General features: G+C 44.8%; 1 protein-coding gene across 10 annotated transcripts in view; it reads right to left on the bottom strand.

Moving 5' to 3' along the window:
* The window catches only part of tenm4 (teneurin transmembrane protein 4), a 218687-nt gene that overhangs the window by 15610 nt on the left and 183096 nt on the right, over positions 1 to 19981 (bottom strand). For all 10 annotated transcript variants that reach the window (XM_076975784.1, XM_076975783.1, XM_076975786.1 and 7 more), the window contains 4 exons: positions 19009 to 19181; positions 14369 to 14604; positions 2777 to 3073; positions 238 to 1852 (listed from right to left, as the gene is read on the bottom strand). In XM_076975784.1, coding sequence (XP_076831899.1) covers positions 238 to 1852; positions 2777 to 3073; positions 14369 to 14604; positions 19009 to 19181 — 2321 coding nt within the window. The remainder of the gene's footprint in view (positions 1 to 237; positions 1853 to 2776; positions 3074 to 14368; positions 14605 to 19008; positions 19182 to 19981) is intronic.

Below are 19981 nucleotides of genomic sequence, written 5' to 3'. Positions count from 1 at the left end.
TATGGTTAAGTTGTTCCATCATTCATGTTTCATCATTTACTGTTTATGATTCAGCCGTCCTCATTAAAGCCATTAAATAGCTTCGGTTTGCATATTTAATTGTTTTTTTGTTCGACTGTTTCCATCCTGGGAGATTAAAATTAAAAGGGCTGTAATACACAGTCAAATAAAATCTAGAAATAAATAAAATGACCTCAATAGCCATTAAAGGTGAAAGCTAAACAAGAATCCACTCACCTGTCATGTAGCACTTAGTTTCATGGCTGTTGCTCAGGGGGTTATTGTTCTTGAACATATACAGGTTGAAGGGCACAATGTTGTTGCTGTTCAGCTGTTTCCAGATGTCGTGGTCAGGAGTGGCCCAGCGGCCGGCCAGAACGTCGTAGTCCCTGCGCCCCATGTTCACCAGCTTGGTGAGGGGTTCATAGAGGCCACCCTGGTAGCCCAACACCAACTGAACGCTGGGGTTTGAGTCCAGGTAGACCTCTCCAAAGGCTGTGTAGAGAATCTGTTTAATCATGAGGCCTGCACCACTGAAAACAGCCAGCGGTGTGCCGTTGTTGTCACAAGCCACGTAGAACTCGTCACCACTGCTGAGCTCCATGGCGAACAGGTGGCCCTGCAGGTCATAGTAGAGGGAGGTTATCTCTGTGCTGGAGTGGTTGTACAGGTGCGTGACTCTGGTGGGACTGGATAGGTCGGCGTAGAAGAACTGCAGGTGGTGACCCGGGTTGGTCCGGCTGGAAACTCTGCGGCCGAGGCCGTCGTACAGGTACGTCACACTCCACCCGCCCACCTTGCTGTAGGCTCGCACCAGCAGGCCAGCGGAGTTATACTCAAAGAAGTCATTGCCTCTTTGTCGTAGGAACCCATCTTCATCCAGCCGGTACTGAACATCTCCCAGTCGTGTGATGCGGTCCCGGATATCGTAGCGTAGCGGCGTGAGCCGGGCGCTACTGCCTGGGCTCAGTAGGTGCAGGTTGCCGTTCAGGTCATAGCTGTAGCGCCATAAAGGCTTGTCATTCATGGACACCACCTGGAGCTGGCCGTCAGCGTCGTACTCATACGTGTATCGCGTGGTATTGGCGTAAGGTCCCACCTTCACCTCCTTGGCCAGCACTCGCCCCATGCTGTCGTACTGGACCATCATCCAGAACATGAGAGAGCGGAAGATCTCGTACTGCACCTCCTTCACGCGGCCGTAGGCGTCAAAGTGTTTCGTGTGGGTCATGACAGCGGTTGTTATGATCTGGTTGATGTCATAGTAGATCACGCCAAACTTTCCGAACTGCTCTGTCTTGCCAGACACATCATCGTAGCGGTACAGGTCGATGGGCAGAGGCGTCTCGTTGATGACGGCCTGCATGCTGGTCACTCGGAAGCTGTTGTCGTAGTTGTAGTCGAAGCGGGCGTTGACCATTCCTTCCTCACCGAAGCGAAAGATCTGCCTGTCGATGAGTGGGCCTATCTGTCGGTACCGGATGGTGCAGGTGAGGCCCTCGTTCTGCAGGCCAACCGTCTTCAGCATGCCGGCGGTCTCGTCGTACGAGAAAATGACGCGGGTAGTGTCGTACAGAATCTCCAGCAGGCGGGAGAGCTTGCCGTATTTATACATGACCCGGCGTCCTGTGCTCTGGTGTAGGGTCTGCAGAAGCAGGCCGTCCTCACTGTAGTCCTGCAGCACGGTGGCGTTGCCCTCAGGGGGTCGGTATGTGTTTCTATAGTAACCAATGGAGCGGGTCGTCTCCAGGGTATGTCGGGCCACATTAGGCATGGTGACAGACGACAGACGGTCATTCTTGTCAAACTCGAAGATGTACTGTCTCTGGCTATACAGCATCAGCACCATGGACTAGCAGGGCGAGAATGAGGAAGCACCAGTGTGCTGGAGTCAGTGACGCATCATAACTGCAGAACATTCCAGAAAACTCACACAAAGTTAAAGTGTTTTTCTGCTCAGTGGAAATGACTCAGGAGTCCCATCACACTACACAAACGACTGCACAACAAACCATGGACTGCCATACTTACTTCAGGGAATATACATGTATAAAGGTATAAACGTGTAAATGTATAAACTTATAAATGTACACACGTATAAAAGTAAACACATTTAAACGTTTAAACGTATAAATGTATAAATTACTTTACATTGAAGTGCAGCACTGGCCAAGAAACGTTTTAAGACAACTTCTGATTAAAGGGTCAATGAGTAAAGATTAAAGGGTAATGAAACACCCTGCCCTCTGCCCTCTGCCCCCTGCCCTAGCAGGTGAATGTCCTAGTGTGCATATTTCAGTGGGAAAAAACGTTTTCATTTATATTCTAAACAAAGCAGTATCCAGTCAGAAAAATCTAAATTCTTTTAAGATTTATATTCAAATCTTACAAAGGCAGGACTAGAGGCAGTTTAACACTAACAGGATGCATATTTTATATAAAAAGTGAAATCGCAGACTCAAGATCTTCTTTCTCTTTCTAATTAGCGACAAAGCGACATTTAATTCCTAACGGGACTGTTTTGGGCATAACTCTACTGTCAAGCTGTGGACAATAACAATACTGTAAGTAGAGTACTTACCCTAAACCCTAACCCCCCCAACCCTAACCCCAACCCTAATGCCCAACCCTAACCCCCCCAACCCTAACCCTAACTCTTAACTACTGCTGGCAGAAACGTAATGACAAAGCCCAGGAACAGAAACAGGTTAAACATACTCAATATTCAGTATGGTCATTTTCTTTATGCAATACTATAGAGTCCAGAGTTATTTACCTTTTCCAGGTAGGTGTAGCTCCATGACTTTCCATCTGCAAATATCTGTGAAGTGATTCTTCCATTTTGGTCATATTCCATTCGAATTGACATGGTGCCTCTCTGAATGCCAGCGACATGCCCCCCAGGGGAGTAAGTCACGTTGACTCCGTTAAGCCGACTGCTTGGTGCCCACAGTGTGGGTCTGCCCGCATGGTCGTAGTGGATTCTTAGCGTAAATTTCCTGTGGTCATCGTAGACTTTCTCAGTTCGGGTAATGCGGTCAAAGTCCATTGACAACAGGTTTCTGTTGTGAACCTGCCATAGAGAAACACAGCGGAAGATTAATTAAAAAAAACTGATGCTTCAATATCTGAGTGAGTCAATCACTGGAGATGTCTAGATTACACCTGGAGTGAGACAGTTGTAGAGCACCATAGAGGACAGAGACTAGATGTTACGATTAGCCCCTCCTCCACCTGTCAAACAGTCACGTTCTGTTTTGTTAGCCGTGTACGTTTCCTAGTCCCTCCTTGTGTTTTGTAACTCTGCCCTCTCGTTAGTTTTCATGTGTTGCTCATTTGCCCTTGTCAATTTAATCCTGGTCTTGTGCGTCGCAGTTCATTGTTGTATGTATTCGCTTTGTTCAAGTTGTTCTTTGATCCTGCCCCGTGTCCATTCATGTTTCAGTGTTACGGTTTGTCTTTGAGTTCTGTTTTTAGTATGTCGCTTCGTGTTGGTTATGTTTCTTGTTCTGATTGCCCTTCTGGTTTGACTCATGTCGGCCTTCACGATTCCCCTTTAATAAATCTCGCTCTCCTCAGCGATTGTGTCCGTCTCCTCGGTCCACAACGTGCAAAGCGTTACAGTAGGTAGTGGTATATAGATTAATTTCCGTATTTATTTAAACACGTGGGCAACTTCAGGCTGACGGAATAGGTGGGAGTCGACCTCAGAGCAAGAAAGATAAGAAATTATCATCGATTGATTGCGATGCCTTTAAGAAAAGATCACTGCCTCATTTGAAACTTTGGGGTGAAGCTGGGGTAGCCTACAGACAAAGACTTACTGCAAGACTGGAATGACCTGTCAAACTGAGTAGCATCTCTTTTCTAATAGGTAACAGCCTACTGACCACATGCTGAGATCAGAGAACAGAGTCACCTTCATGGAGGTTCATCTACATGTCACATGAAGGTCAGAAACAGAAGGAAAAATGATTCCTACTTAGGAGCTTTGCAAGCCAGCTGTGGTCAATTCCAGCAGCTGATAAATACTAATTTACAGAGCCTATTCCCAATTTATTAAAAACATAGAATTATGAATTATCATCACAATACATTTAGCTCAAATTGTAGAAATTTACACAGCTTGATGACAACACATTTAAAGCAAACTGGAGATTCAGAGATCTTAAACCCAGGGCACTTATTGGAAAAATTTAGAAAAGTTTAACTTTAGAAAAGTTAGTCTTAATTTATTTTTTTAGCTCATTGTATCATAATTTCTTGGGAGCATTGTTTTCATTTTTGGACACTTTTGCTGTATCGAGTTGTTTTCTTTATTGGCCCAAATCTACAGGCTTCACATATGTTCTTGCTGGTTGACATAGGTTGTCTTCCTTTTTGACATATGTGTTCTTCCTGGTTGACGTATGTGTATTTCCTGTTTGACATATATGTTCATACTGGTTGATGTATGTGTATTTCCTGTTTGACATATATGTTCATACTGGTTGATGTAGGTGCATTTCCTGTTTGACATATATGTTCATACTGGTTGAAGTAGGTGTTCTTCCTGGTTGACGTATGTGTATTTCCTGTTTGACATATATGTTCATACTGGTTGAAGTAGGTGTTCTTCCTGGTTGACGTATGTGTATTTCCTGTTTGACATATATGTTCTTCCTGGTTGAAGTAGGTGTTCTTCCTGGTTGACGTAGGTGTTTTTGCTGCTTTGCCTTTTGATTTTTTGGAGATCCTGAGCTTTAAGATTACAAAATGTGTGTTCTACACACTTTTTCCTACCTAAGCCTCTTCACTGTGTGATGATCACCTTGATTTCACTTGGATATCTCCAGTGTTGAGGTATTTTGAGGTATTTTCTTTCACTATATTCTTTTTTCCTCTGCTATAAGATCTTTGTTTTGCTCATTTGTAAGCTGTGCTTAATAATTATGAACTCTTCACCAAACAAAAAAGATTTTTTGACTGACTAAAACAACCAAGTGAAGATAGGGAACATATACTAATTAGAGTCTAATTAGGGATTGATTTAGAGCAGCAGTGCTAATTAAAAAGGATCTAGTGACATGGAAGCTGGCAATTCTGATATATAATATTCTTACAGTGTAGTTGGGTAGTAAAAATGTTGGATAGTGAGAAACTCCATTTCATTTCCATTTGGGTTTTGCTTTTCTCATTGGCTAGACAGTGGTATTTTGTTTTTATTTGTTTGTTTTCATTGGTTTGCTTCATTTGTGTTTTGGTTGTTATTTTGGCCTCTGTCTTTTCCTGTAATTCACCCCCACCCCCTTAAAAAACTATGTTTCACACTTAACAAATGCTAATAACAATATAAACAACATACATTTATTTGTGATAAATAAATATATGTTGTTTACATTATTATTAGCCTTCATTTGCCGTTACGATTCACAGCCTAGACCAAACTGTAACGAGTAACTCTACTTTTGTAATTATTATGTTTAGTAACATGTCACTTTAACCAACATGTCCAAGCTCTGATTAAAGCTGGGAGATCACTCTGGGTGTACCAGTGCCCGTCCAGCAGGGGGCGCACCACGGTCTTAAAGACGTTGCGTGGAACTGCTGGCACCATTCAACAGCACTGAAGCATGCTGGGAGAAACAAGACAAACCTATCACGGCTCACAAGTGTGCTGGGAACTCCATTGATATGGAAAATTACATCATATCATTAATGTCACTTACACCTAACTGAGAGGATTATTTGACATTAAAGGCAAGAAGCTCATGAATAGGAAAATTCCCATCTGGGGAGGCAGGGCGAGGGGATACATGCCCTGTCATGAACAAGACAACTGTAGGCTGATTATCCTACAGGAAAGACTGAAACCGGTGTGACTCCAAGGGTTAGGGTTCGGGTAATGCTAATCCCTATCCCCTAGTCTTAACCCTAATCCCTATCCCCTAGCCTTAACCCTAATCCCTATCCCCTAGCCTTAACTCTAACCCCTATCCTTAACCCTAACCCCTAATCCCTAGCCTTAACGTTAACCCCTAACCAGTGTGAGTCCAATTAAATGGGTCTTGGAATTAGCAGCATGCAATACTGAATAATGTGATTTCCCCAAAACATGGATGAGTCAGTAATGGACTTCCACATAGCAGTAAGACCAAAACTTGGGGAAGGTGAGTAACCTAGGGGTTAAGGGTTAGGGGTTAAGGGTTAGGTTAAGAGAAACCTTAGAGAAAAGAAGAGCTGATTAAAACACTACATTAGCAGACCTGAACACACATTTCACATAGTACAGATACAGACAGGAATCTGCTCAACTCCTGGACTAATCAGAAAAGGGTTCTTATTGCATATTCTATGATAAAAAAATAACCAAAAACAATGTTGATATAAAAAACTCTTAACATACGTCAACATCAATAATTTAAAACTTTTACAACATTTGCAAGGGTCTATGTTGAAGTTTTGTTTTGCAAATCCAATCTTAGCTCCTTGTCCCCCCCCCCCCCCCCTCTCTCAGAACTGTAATCCTATTTGTTCAGTGCTGTTTTTTGCTTCCTTGAGCAAACAAGCACGGATTTAGAGGCAGTGCAGGACACTGTTGGAATAAATACACATCAAAACAATCCCAGGGCTTTCAGGTGCTCCCCACAGTGCACAGGAGAGATGAATTTCCCCCGTATACACACAAAAAGCCCCGGGGCGGATAGGTGGCCACGTTGTCATGGTGAGAGGCAGAATTGCCATACCCAGGTAGCATAAGTCATGAGCTCTCCTATCGGTGTGGAGTTGCCATGACAACAGGCTCATATCACTGCTGCAGAGGCGATGCTGAGACTGCCCCTGAAACAACGTGTGTGTGTGTGGGTGTGTGTGTGTGTTTGTGTGTGTTTGTGTGTGGGTGTGCGTGTGTGTGTGTGGGAGTGTGTGGATGTGTGGGTGTGTGTGTGTGTGGGTGTGTGTGTATGTGAGTGTGTGTGGATGTGTGGGTGTGTGGGTGTGTGTGGGTGTGCATGTGTGGGTGTGCATGTGTGTGTGTGGGAGTGTGTGTGTGGGAGTGTGTGGGTGTGTGTGTGTGGGTGTGTGTGTATGTGAGTGTGTGTGTGGATGTGTGGGTGTGGGTGTGTGTGTGTGTGTGTGGGTGTGTGTGTGTGTGTGTGGGTGTGTGGGTGTGCGTGCTGCTAACAAAGATTAAACCATACTGAAAAACCCAGCATGTTCACATTTGTTCACACTGGATCAGGAAGAGGAGCAGAGACACACTAGATGATAAAGGAACTTAAGTTGAACCCTAACCCCTAACCCCTAACCCCCTAACCCCTAAACCCCTAACCCTAACCCCACCTCCTAAATAACCTCACCTCTCTACCAATAACACCTCACCTCTTTACCAATAACCTCACCTCTCTACCAATAACACCTCACCTCTCTACCAATAACACCTCACCTCTCTACTAATAACACCTCACCTCTCTACTAATAACATCTCACCTCTCTACCAATAACCTCACATCTCTACTAATGACCTCACCTCTCTACCAATAACACCTCACCTCTCTACTAATGACCTCAACTCTCTACCAATAACCTCACCTCTCTACCAATAACACCTCACCTCTCTACCAATAACACCTCACCTCTCTACTAATAACACCTCACCTCTCTACCAATAACACCTCACCTCTCTACTAATGACCTCACCTCTCTACTAATAACACCTCACCTCTCTACCAATAACACCTCACCTCTCTACCAATAACCTCACCTCTCTACTAATAACACCTCACCTCTCTACCAATAACACCTCACCTCTCTACTAATGACCTCACCTCTCTACCAATAACACCTCACCTCTCTACCAATAACACCTCAACTCTCTACTAATAACACCTCAACTCTCTACTAATAACACCTCACCTCTCTACCAATAACACCTCACCTCTCTACCAATAACCTCACCTCTCTACTAATAACACCTCACCTCTCTACTAATGACCTCACCTCTCTACCAATAACACCTCACCTCTCTACCAATAACACCTCACCTCTCTACCAATAACACCTCAACTCTCTACTAATAACACCTCACCTCTCTACTAATAACACCTCACCTCTCTACCAATAACACCTCACCTCTCTACCAATAACACCTCACCTCTCTACCAATAACACCTCACCTCTCTACCAATAACACCTCACCTCTCTACTAATGACCTCACCTCTCTACCAATAACACCTCACCTCTCTACCAATAACACCTCACCTCTCTACCAATAACACCTCACCTCTCTACTAATAACACCTCACCTCTCTACCAATAACACCTCACCTCTCTACCAATAACCTCACCTCTCTACTAATAACCTCACCTCTCTACCAATAACACCTCACCTCTCTACCAATAACACCTCACCTCTCTACCAATAACACCTCACCTCTCTACCAATAACACCTCACCTCTCTACCAATAACACCTCACCTCTCTACTAATAACACCTCACCTCTCTACCAATAACACCTCACCTCTCTACCAATAACACCTCACCTCTCTACTAATAACACCTCACCTCTCTACCAATAACACCTCACCTCTCTACCAATAACCTCACCTCTCTACTAATAACCTCACCTCTCTACTAATGACCTCACCTCTCTACCAATAACACCTCACCTCTCTACCAATAACACCTCACTTCTCTACCAATAACACCTCACCTCTCTACTAATAACACCTCACCTCTCTACCAGAGGTGGGACCAAGTCAGTGTTTTGCAAGTCTCAAGTAAGTCCAAGTCTTTATACCTCAAGTCCCGAGTCAAGTCTCAAGCAAAGACACTCAAGTCAAGTCAAGTCTCGAGTCAAGACAGGCAATAATCAAGTCAAGTCCCAAGTCTGAAACTTGGAATTTCAAGTCCTTTCGAGTCTTTTTTTTTTTTTACCAATGTTGCAGGTATATTTTAAATGTAAATAATAGACATGCGTTCTTTTTTAAATCTGTATTCTCCTCAAATCTTGATAAAACATGTGCAACTGAAAACACGAAGTATAAAAAAAAATTAAAATTACACCTCTTTATTGCACAGTTCAATTTGTTAAACTTAGCTGCAAAAATATTCATACTTTAAACTACAATTTTCCAGAAATAAATATTCTGTGAAAAAGTCATAAGTAGAACTCCATGTTCAAATAAAAAGTGCTGATATTTTCACAGTACAATACAAAGAACCATAACAGCATTTTCCCTCTCTTCTCTTATCTGGTTTCTTGGAGAACATGTGTGAGTGACACAAGACAAACAAATATAAGAACTGAACAATTAACAGGAATCTGCAACTTTAGACATTTCAGTAAACTATTCTGCATTGCATTTGCTGGCCAAAAGTATGTATGTCATTTGTGCACGATGAATGATGTCCCCATAGCTGAAAACTCGCTCCACTTTTGTCAATATATTTTTTTTCTCGACGTAGATGTCTTCAAATACACAATCCATGCTGGGATAGAACTGGATATTATGATGGTGACAGAGAGAGGCTCTCTTCCCCGAGTTCAGATACAGAACCCAGGGATGCCAACTCTCACGCATTGAGCGTGAGACACACGCATTTGACCGTCTTCACACGCTCTCACGCCACACCGAATATCCGAATATCTCACGCCGGAAAAAAATCTAGTTTATTTACCTCTGATCCACATCTATGATTCAATGAGTTACTAGTTCGCTCTGGCACCAACCACTGGCGATCGATCGATCGCGATATAATACTTAATTTGTGTCCATTTTACACCCCGCCCGGTAAAAATTTACGTTCGCCAACCCCCCATTTGATTGGTTGTGCTGCAGCCCATGCACACACACACGTACAGAGTGTGGAAAAGCAGAGGACTGGTCTGCGTCAGAAGGACGGAAATGAAATGAATGGGGCGCACTTTATAAATATTAATATGCGTTTTAAAATTTAGATTTGGGGTAAAAAAAAATCAAGTCTTTGCAAGTAAACAGGTTCAAGTCCAATTCAAGTCCCAAGTTATTGGTGTAAAAGTCCAAGTCAAGTCTAAGTCTCTGAATATTTTTTCAAGTCAAGTCAAAAGTCTTAATATTAATGACTCGAGTCTGACTCGAGTCCAAGTCATGTGACTCGAGTCCCCACCTCTGCTCTCTACCAATAACACCTCAACTCTCTACCAATAACCTCACCTCTCTACCAATAACACCTCACCTCTCTACTAATAACACCTCACCTCTCTACTAATAACACCTCACCTCTCTACCAATAACACCTCACCTCTCTACCAATAACACCTCACCTCTCTACCAATAACACCTCACTTCTCTACCAATAACACCTCACCTCTCTACCAATAACACCTCACTTCTCTACCAATAACACCTCACCTCTCTACTAATAACACCTCACCTCTCTACCAATAACACCTCACCTCTCTACCAATAACACCTCAACTCTCTACCAATAACCTCACCTCTCTACTAATAACACCTCACCTCTCTACCAATAACACCTCACCTCTCTACCAATAACACCTCACCTCTCTACCAATAACCTCACCTCTCTACCAATAACACCTCACCTCTCTACTAATGACACCTCACCTCTCTACTAATGACCTCACCTCTCTACTAACACCTCACCTCTCTACCAATAACACCTCACCTCTCTACCAATAACACCTCACTTCTCTACTAATAACACCTCACCTCTCTACCAATAACACCTCACCTCTCTACCAATAACACCTCACCTCTCTACCAATAACACCTCACCTCTCTACTAATGACCTCACCTCTCTACTAATAACACCTCACCTCTCTACCAATAACACCTCACCTCTCTACCAATAACACCTCACCTCTCTACTAATAACACCTCACCTCTCTACTAATGACCTCACCTCTCTACCAATAACACCTCACCTCTCTACCAATAACACCTCACCTCTCTACTAATAACACCTCACCTCTCTACCAATAACACCTCTCCTCTCTACCAATAACACCTCACCTCTCTACTAATAACACCTCACCTCTCTACTAATGACCTCACCTCTCTACTAATAACACCTCACCTCTCTACTAATGACCTCACCTCTCTACTAATGACCTCACCTCTCTACCAATAACACCTCACCTCTCTACTAATGACCTCACCTCTCTACCAATAACACCTCACCTCTCTACCAATAACACCTCACCTCTCTACTAATAACACCTCACCTCTCTACCAATAACACCTCACCTCTCTACCAATAACACCTCACCTCTCTACTAATAACACCTCACCTCTCTACCAATAACACCTCACCTCTCTACCAATAACACCTCACCTCTCTACCAATAACACCTCACCTCTCTACCAATAACACCTCACCTCTCTACCAATAACACCTCACCTCTCTACTAATAACACCTCACCTCTCTACCAATAACACCTCACCTCTCTACCAATAACACCTCACCTCTCTACCAATAACACCTCACCTCTCTACCAATAACACCTCACCTCTCTACCAATAACACCTCACCTCTCTACCAATAACACCTCACCTCTCTACCAATAACACCTCACCTCTCTACCAATAACACCTCACCTCTCTACTAATAACACCTCACCTCTCTACCAATAACACCTCACCTCTCTACTAATAACCTCACCTCTCTACTAATGACCTCACCTCTCTACTAATGACCTCACCTCTCTACTAATGACCTCACCTCTCTACCAATAACACCTCACCTCTCTACCAATAACACCTCACCTCTCTACTAATAACACCTCACCTCTCTACCAATAACACCTCACCTCTCTACCAATAACACCTCACCTCTCTACCAATAACACCTCACCTCTCTACTAATAACACCTCACCTCTCTACCAATAACACCTCACCTCTCTACTAATAACACCTCACCTCTCTACCAATAACACCTCACCTCTCTACTAATAACACCTCACCTCTCTACTAATAACCTCACCTCTCTACTAATGACCTCACCTCTCTACTAATGACCTCACCTCTCTACTAATGACCTCACCTCTCTACCAATAACACCTCACCTCTCTACTAATGACCTCACCTCTCTACCAATAACACCTCACCTCTCTACCAATAACACCTCACCTCTCTACTAATAACACCTCACCTCTCTACCAATAACACCTCACCTCTCTACCAATAACACCTCACCTCTCTACCAATAACACCTCACCTCTCTACTAATAACACCTCACCTCTCTACCAATAACACCTCACCTCTCTACTAATAACACCTCACCTCTCTACCAATAACACCTCACCTCTCTACCAATAACACCTCACCTCTCTACCAATAACACCTCACCTCTCTACTAATGACCTCACCTCTCTACTAATGACCTCACCTCTCTACTAATGACCTCACCTCTCTACCAATAACACCTCACCTCTCTACTAATGACCTCACCTCTCTACCAATAACACCTCACCTCTCTACCAATAACACCTCACCTCTCTACTAATAACACCTCACCTCTCTACCAATAACACCTCAACTCTCTACTAATAACACCTCACCTCTCTACCAATAACACCTCACCTCTCTACTAATAACACCTCACCTCTCTACCAATAACACCTCACCTCTCTACTAATAACACCTCACCTCTCTACCAATAACACCTCACCTCTCTACTAATAACACCTCACCTCTCTACTAATAACACCTCACCTCTCTACCAATAACACCTCACCTCTCTACTAATAACACCTCACTTCTCTACCAATAACACCTCACCTCTCTACCAATAACACCTCACCTCTCTACCAATAACACCTCACCTCTCTACTAATAACACCTCACCTCTCTACCAATAACACCTCACCTCTCTACCAATAACACCTCACCTCTCTACCAATAACACCTCACTTCTCTACCAATAACACCTCACCTCTCTACCAATAATATTGTTATTGCATTGTTCTCCTCCAGTGCTCAAAAGTTAAAATGAATGACATATAAATTATATATAAATGACATTTAAATGACACAAAGACAGCTTTGATGTTTTTATGTTTGTCTCATCCTAAGAAATGTTTTTTTTGTTATTTAATTACATTCAGTCATACTGACAGTGATTTCACGTTTCACATATTAATGGAATTCAGACGATACCTATTGTCTGTTCCTTCAGAGTGCAAAGACACGTCAAAATGATATACTGTGTTAATCATTCACTACTAATGCAGTATGTAGAGGTGTGCTTAAAGAGTTCAAAATATTTATTAAGTTATGTAAACTGCAGGTTCAGGTATGGTAGTACTAAATACAGTACTAAATAACTAAATACTAAATAAGTAATAAAAACATCACTCACATGTAGAATAGAAATAGGAGACAATTTGGGCATCTGCATGTGGGACTGTGTGTGTCTTTGATTGGGAGTGTGTCAGGATGTGTGTGTGTGTGTGTGTGTGTGTGTGTGTGTGTGTCTTTGATTGGGAGTGTGTCAGGATGTGTGTGTGTGTGTGTGTGTGTGTGTCTTTGATTGGGAGTGTGTCAGGATGTGTGTGTGTGTGTGTGTTTGATTGGGAGTGTGTCAGGGTATGTGTGTGTGTGTGTGTGTGTGTCTTTGGGAGTGTGTCAGGATATATGTGTGTGTGTGTGTGTGTCTTTGATTGGGAGTGTGTTGGGATGTGTGTGTGTGTGTGTGTGTGTGTGTGTGTGTGTGTGTGTGTGTGTGTGTGTGTGTGTGTGTGTGTGCATGTCTTTGGGAGTGTGTCAGGATGTGTGTGTGTGTGGGAATGTCTAGGAGTGTGTCGGGATGTGTGTGTGAGTGCAGGCATATGTGTGTGTGGGCATGTTTTCGATTGGGAGTGTATCGGGATGTGTGTGTGTGGGAATGTCTAGGAGTGTATCAGGATGTGTGTGTGTGTGTGTGCAGGTGTATGTGTTTGTAAACATGTCTTTGGGAGTGTGTCAGGATGTGTGTGTGTGGGAATGTCTAGGAGTGTGCTGGTATGTGTTTGTGTGTGCCTATGTATAAGCGTGTATGTGTGTGGGTGTGTGGGCATGTCTGTGTACACGTGTGTCTCTGTATCACTTTTTGTCTGTATAAGTGGGCAGGTTCTGTGGGTGGGGGTGTGGATATGTGGGTGTGGCTGTGTGTGTGGATGTGTGTGTGTGTCTGTGTGTATGTGTAGATGTGTGTGTGTGAGGATGCGTGGGCGTGTCTGTGTGTGTATGTGTGTCTGGATGGGTAGGTGTGGCTATGTGTATGTGTAGATGTGTGGATGTGGGCGTGGCTGGGTGTGGATGTGGGCATGGCTGTGTGTGGATGTGGGCGTGGCTGTGTGTGGATGTGGGCGTGGCTGTGTGTAGATGGAGGCGTGTCTCACCCTCAGCCGGCGTCCGTAGACGGTTATTTGTCCCCGCGCCTGCTCTCTGCGCTGTCTCCACTCCACTAGGTTGAGGCCGTTGTCGATGGGCAGGGTGACGTTCCTCTTACTGACCGTGGGGTTGACGGTGCCTGACAGAAGGTGGGGCTCCGTGTGTAGACACACCTCCATCCCATTCGCCAGGACCAATCGCAGTGACCCATCCAGGCCAATGTAGTAGCTGTTCTTAACTTGATCTGTGATGGGCAAACAGAAAAGTGTGAATTCCTGCAGAACAGTGTCTTCATTGTAAGTGTCTTCATTGTAAGTGTCTTCATTTTAAGTCCTCAATTATGGTTTACAAATTTTGAGTAGTGTTCGTACCAGTGTTCAGCTATATGTCTTTTGTCTGTTACCTCCCTAATCATAGTAATGAGTCTAAACTTGCCCTTGTGAATCTTTCATATTTTATTGATATTTCACTGACTCTCCATGTGATAGGAAGGTCATTGCCGTGAGAACCCGGGACAGCGCGAGAGTCGACCTTCCTGGTGCAGCAGTGCACTGGGACGTCCTTGGGTCCACGGCGAGATCAGAATGGAGGAACAGACAGAACACCCAGAGCTGATCTCTTGGTGTGAACCCACGGCCCATAAGAAGGGACGTCAGCGTGGTGGCAAACGCAGAGAGGAGAAAGTTTCTGTCTGTCCTACCAGGGTTTGCCAGTCACCCGGTGAGCGGTCCAGGTTTGAGAGAGGCCACACCTCCAGAACTCCACATTTCCACATCTCCAGAGACTCTAATGACTCTGAAGGTGTCTGATGGTCCTGCATGTATGAATCCCCATGCATGAATGCCTTTGTTCCTTGCTACGGTACCTGGTTTTGTGTTTGTCCCTGTGACATCTAGCCCCACCCCCAACTGTCAATCACGTTTCTTGTTCATCACAAGCACGAGGTTAGAGGGGAGGAGGTGATGGGATGAAGGTAGAGGAGGGGAGGAGAGATTATGGGAGGGGATGAGGTTAGGAGAGAGGAGGGGGAGATGAGAGGGTTAGGGGAGAGGAATGGAGGTGAGGTTAGGGGATGAGGTTAAGGCAGAGGCATGAATCTGCAGTCCAGAGTCAGGGTGGTCTACCGACAAATTTCAGAAGTGGAGGAAAAAGTGAGAGAGTGAGCGAGAGAAAGAGAGAGAGGGCAACAAAAGAGAAGAAAGAAGGATGGGTAAAGAAAGACTGCAGCAGTGGCACAGTGGTTTGTATATGCAAGCGTGAGTCAGCACTTTTACAAGCATGCATCAGCACTTTCACAAGCATGACTCAGCACTTTCACAAGCATGAGTCAGCACTTTCACAAGGCCCACCAGGAAGAAAAACCATGAATGGCTGTTGTGAACTATTGACTCGTTAAGGGCTTTTTAAATGACGTATCACTGCTCAACCGCTGGCGTTCTCTCCGCTTGTACAAACATGCTGGTAATGTTATGGGAACTAGAGTGACCATTAAACCATTTAAGCTAACGTGTCAAGAAGAGGAGCCGAGGCCGTGAGGGCAGGTGTCCCCTGAGTGCAGCTGGAGACGCCATAAAGCCTCCCGGCTACACACATGATCCTGCGCTGGTATGAGCACCCTGTACAGCTGTGGGTTCAGGCTCTTCATGACCTCACACCACCAGTAACATTCCCTCAGTCCCTCAACATTTCCTGTCTGTCTCTCCATGTTTCCTGTGACACATGGCTGGGCTAACCCACCGGCTGCAGTAGATCGCAGTATGTACAACAATGCAGGATCACAGATGAGCAAACAGACTGTTTGTTTAGCGAGTCCTCCACCGTCTTCAGGCCAAACTACAACAGACTATACATTCCAACAGTCCACCGTAATGGGACTGGTGGGAAAGGAGAGAGGAGGGTTCCTAGCCTCAGCTAGATTGTGTGTGTGTGTCGGAAGGGTGACATTAGTGAGTTTGAAAGTGGCATAATTATTGTCATTCCCAAATCTTGCAGATGAATGCTGCCCTGGACTGTTGAGGAGTCTGGATTGGTCAGACAAATCCAGGGTCCTTTAGCATCATGCTAACAGAACAAGCACCATGTGCCTGTGTGTGTGTGTGTGTGTGTGTGTGTGTGTGTGTGTGTGTGTGCGTGTATGTGTGCGCCTGCTTGGACAGTGCTGGCAACGTGTGGGAAGTGTTTTCCGGACACAGTATGCTGCATTGAATCTGAACATCGCTGCTGAACAGCTTCATGCTTTCTTGGCTACAGACACTTCCAGTGTGACACTGGACCATGTCATATAGCATACGTGTCATCACTGCAGAGAACACATCATCACTTGGTTCCAGAAACTGCATGTATTCACTGCTTCAGTGCTCATCTCCTCTGATCTCCACCCTAACCCTAACTCAGTCTCCACTCTAAACCTGATCTCCACCCTAACCCTAACTCAGTCTCCACTCTAAACCTGATCTCCACCCTAACCCTAACTCAGTCTCCACTCTAAACCTGATCTCCACCCTAACCCTAACTCAGTCTTCACTCTAAACCTGATCTCCACCCTAACCCTAACTCAGTCTCCACTCTAAACCTGATCTCCACCCTAACCCTAACTCAGTCTCCACTCTAAACCTGATCTCCACCCTAACCCTAACTCAGTCTCCACTCTAAACCTGATCTCCACCCTAACCCTAACTCAGTCTCCACTCTAAACCTGATCTCCACCCTACCCAGCATCTCTGGGATGTGGTGGACAGGGTTGTTCATGGTGTAGCTGGCCAGTTTGTAACAGCACCACACAGGCAAATATGAGCTGTCCCTTCTAGAGGTCACACACAACTACACTCCCACAATAACACACACACACACACACACACACACACACACACACACACACACACACACACACACACACACACACACACACACACACAACACACACACACACACACACACACACACACACACACTTCCCTACCTACATACAAATATAGACACAAACACCTACACACACAATTGCACACACTAACCTACCCTCTTACACCCTCATTTAGACTGTCAATAAATACCACAAGGTCAGGGCCTTTGGGAAATATTGATCTGATTGGTTCAATCACAGCCAAAATGGAGGCGCCAAAATGGTGTCAATTTACAAAGCGGACAAGAGTGAATTAATTAGCAGTTAAATGTCTGGCCCTGTGCCTTACAAATTCTCTCTTCCTCTTTCTCTCTGTCTGGCTTTGCAGCAGATGTCCAGTACAAGGTCATCATCCTACAGCAACTGTTAGATCCCCCCAGTGTGGAAACGGGTCTATACAGTGTGGAAACGGGTCTACCCAGTGTGGAAACGGGTCTATACAGTGTGGAAACAGGTCTACCCAGTGTGGAAACGGGTCTACCCAGTGTGGAAACGGGTCTATATAGTGTGGAAACGGGTCTACCCAGTGTGGAAACGGGTCTACCCAGTGTGGAAACGGGTCTACCCAGTGTGGAAACGAGTCTATACAGTGTGGAAATGGGTCTACCCAGTGTGGTAACAGTATTAAAACTCTTCTCTCACACACACACACACACACACACACACACACACACACACACACACACACACACACACACACACACACAATTGGGTGGAGAGGGAATTAGGGTGTAGGCTTGCTTTTCAGGAGCTGGGCTACACACACACACACACACACACACACACACACACACACACACACACACACACACACACACAATTGGGTGGAGAGGGAATTAGGGTGTAGGCTTGCTTTTCAGGAGCTGGGCTACACACACACACACACACACACACACACACACACACACACACACACACACACACACACACACACACACACAATTGGGTGGAGAGGGAATTAGGGTGTAGGCTTGCTTTTCAGGAGCTGGGCTTTGTCCCTTAGTTCCAGTGAAAGAAACTCTGAATGCTTCAGCATACCAAGACATTTTGGACAATTCCATGCGCCCAACTTTGTGGGAACAGTTTGGAGCTGGCCCCTTCCTCTTCTAACATGAACTGTTCACCAGTGCACAAAGCAAGGACCAAGACATTGATGGCAGAGTCTGTTGTGGATGAAATTGAGTCCTGACCTCAACCCGATAGAACACCTTTGGGATGAATTAGAGCGGAGACTGAGAGCCAGGCCTTCTCGTCCAACATCAGTATGAGACCTCACAAATGCACTTCTGGAAGAATGGTCAAAAATCCCCATAAACACACTCCTAAACCTCGTGGACAACCTTCCCAGAAGAGTTGAAGCTGTTCTAGCTGTAAAGGGTGGACCAACATCATATTGAACCCTATGTATTAGGAATGGGATGTCACTTAAATTCATATGTGAGTCAAGGAAGGTGAGCTTACTTTGGACAATATAGTGTACATCATAACACTAACCCTAAACATCATACCCTAACCCTAACCTAACCCTAACCTAACTCTAGACTAACCTAACCCTAAGACTGTCTTTCGATTCAGTTTGTGGAGATGAGGCATATTTCTAAGCCGACACTACGCACTTGCACCCGTTCAATAATATCTACTGTGATACATTTAAGTGAAGGATCCAAACATGTGCAAAGGAATATAAAAGGTTTACATGACATGAAACTGAAATTTATTTGCATGTTAATATCAGGCTAAGGTGCTAACCCTGCATAAGAGTGTAGAAGGTTCCGGAGGCCGACAGGTTGGTGGTAACGATAACGTCCTCTCTGTTGGAGCCCTCAGCCTGCACACGCACCGCACCATCAGAGTCAGTCCTGTAACTGCTCACTCGACCTGTAGGGTAGGTCACGTTCGTCAGCCGCCCATAACTGTCATACCTGAGGAGACAAAGACAGACAGAGAAAAAGGGGTTAGAGAGAGATAGAGTTAGAGAGAGGGGGGGGAGTTAGAGATTGAGAGAGAGGGTTGGAGAGAGTTAGAGAGAGAGAGAGAGAGAGTTAGAGAGAGAGAGAGAGAGTTAGAGAGAGAGAGAGAGTTAGAGAGAGAGGGTTAGAGAGAGTTAGAGAGAGAGAGAGAGTTAGAGAGAGAGAGAGAGTTAGAGAGAGAGAGAGAGTTAGAGAGAGAGGGTTAGAGAGAGTTAGAGAGAGAGAGAGAGTTAGAGAGAGAGGGTTAGAGAGAGTTAGAGAGAGAGAGAGAGTTAGAGAGAGAGGGTTAGAGAGAGTTAGAGAGAGAGAGAGAGTTAGAGAGAGAGGGTTGGAGAGAGTTAGAGAGAGAGAGAGTTAGAGAGAGAGAGAGAGTTAGAGAGAGAGGGTTGGAGAGAGTTAGAGAGAGAGAGAGAGTTAGAGAGAGAGAGAGAGTTAGAGAGAGAGGGTTAGAGAGAGTTAGAGAGAGAGAGAGAGAGAGAGAGAGTTAGAGAGAGAGAGTTAGAGAGAGAGGGTTAGATAGGGTTAGAGAGAGAGAGAGAGAGAGTTAGAGAGAGAGGGTTAGAGAGAGTTAGAGAGAGAGAGAGAGTTAGAGAGAGAGAGAGAGCTAGAGAGAGAGGGTTAGATAGGGTTAGAGAGAGGGAGGGTCAGGGGGAGAGACCATAGGTAGTTCAGGACTGAAGGGGGAGTAGGACTGTAGGCCAGAGAACAGCAGCAGTAGACCACAGTAGTGCCACTCCTGTCAGCTAAGAACA

Source organism: Brachyhypopomus gauderio, chromosome 16 (assembly GCF_052324685.1).
Source record: "Brachyhypopomus gauderio isolate BG-103 chromosome 16, BGAUD_0.2, whole genome shotgun sequence".
In the NCBI taxonomy this organism is placed as follows: Eukaryota; Metazoa; Chordata; class Actinopteri; order Gymnotiformes; family Hypopomidae; genus Brachyhypopomus; species Brachyhypopomus gauderio.
This window is presented reverse-complemented; position numbering and strand designations above follow the sequence as displayed.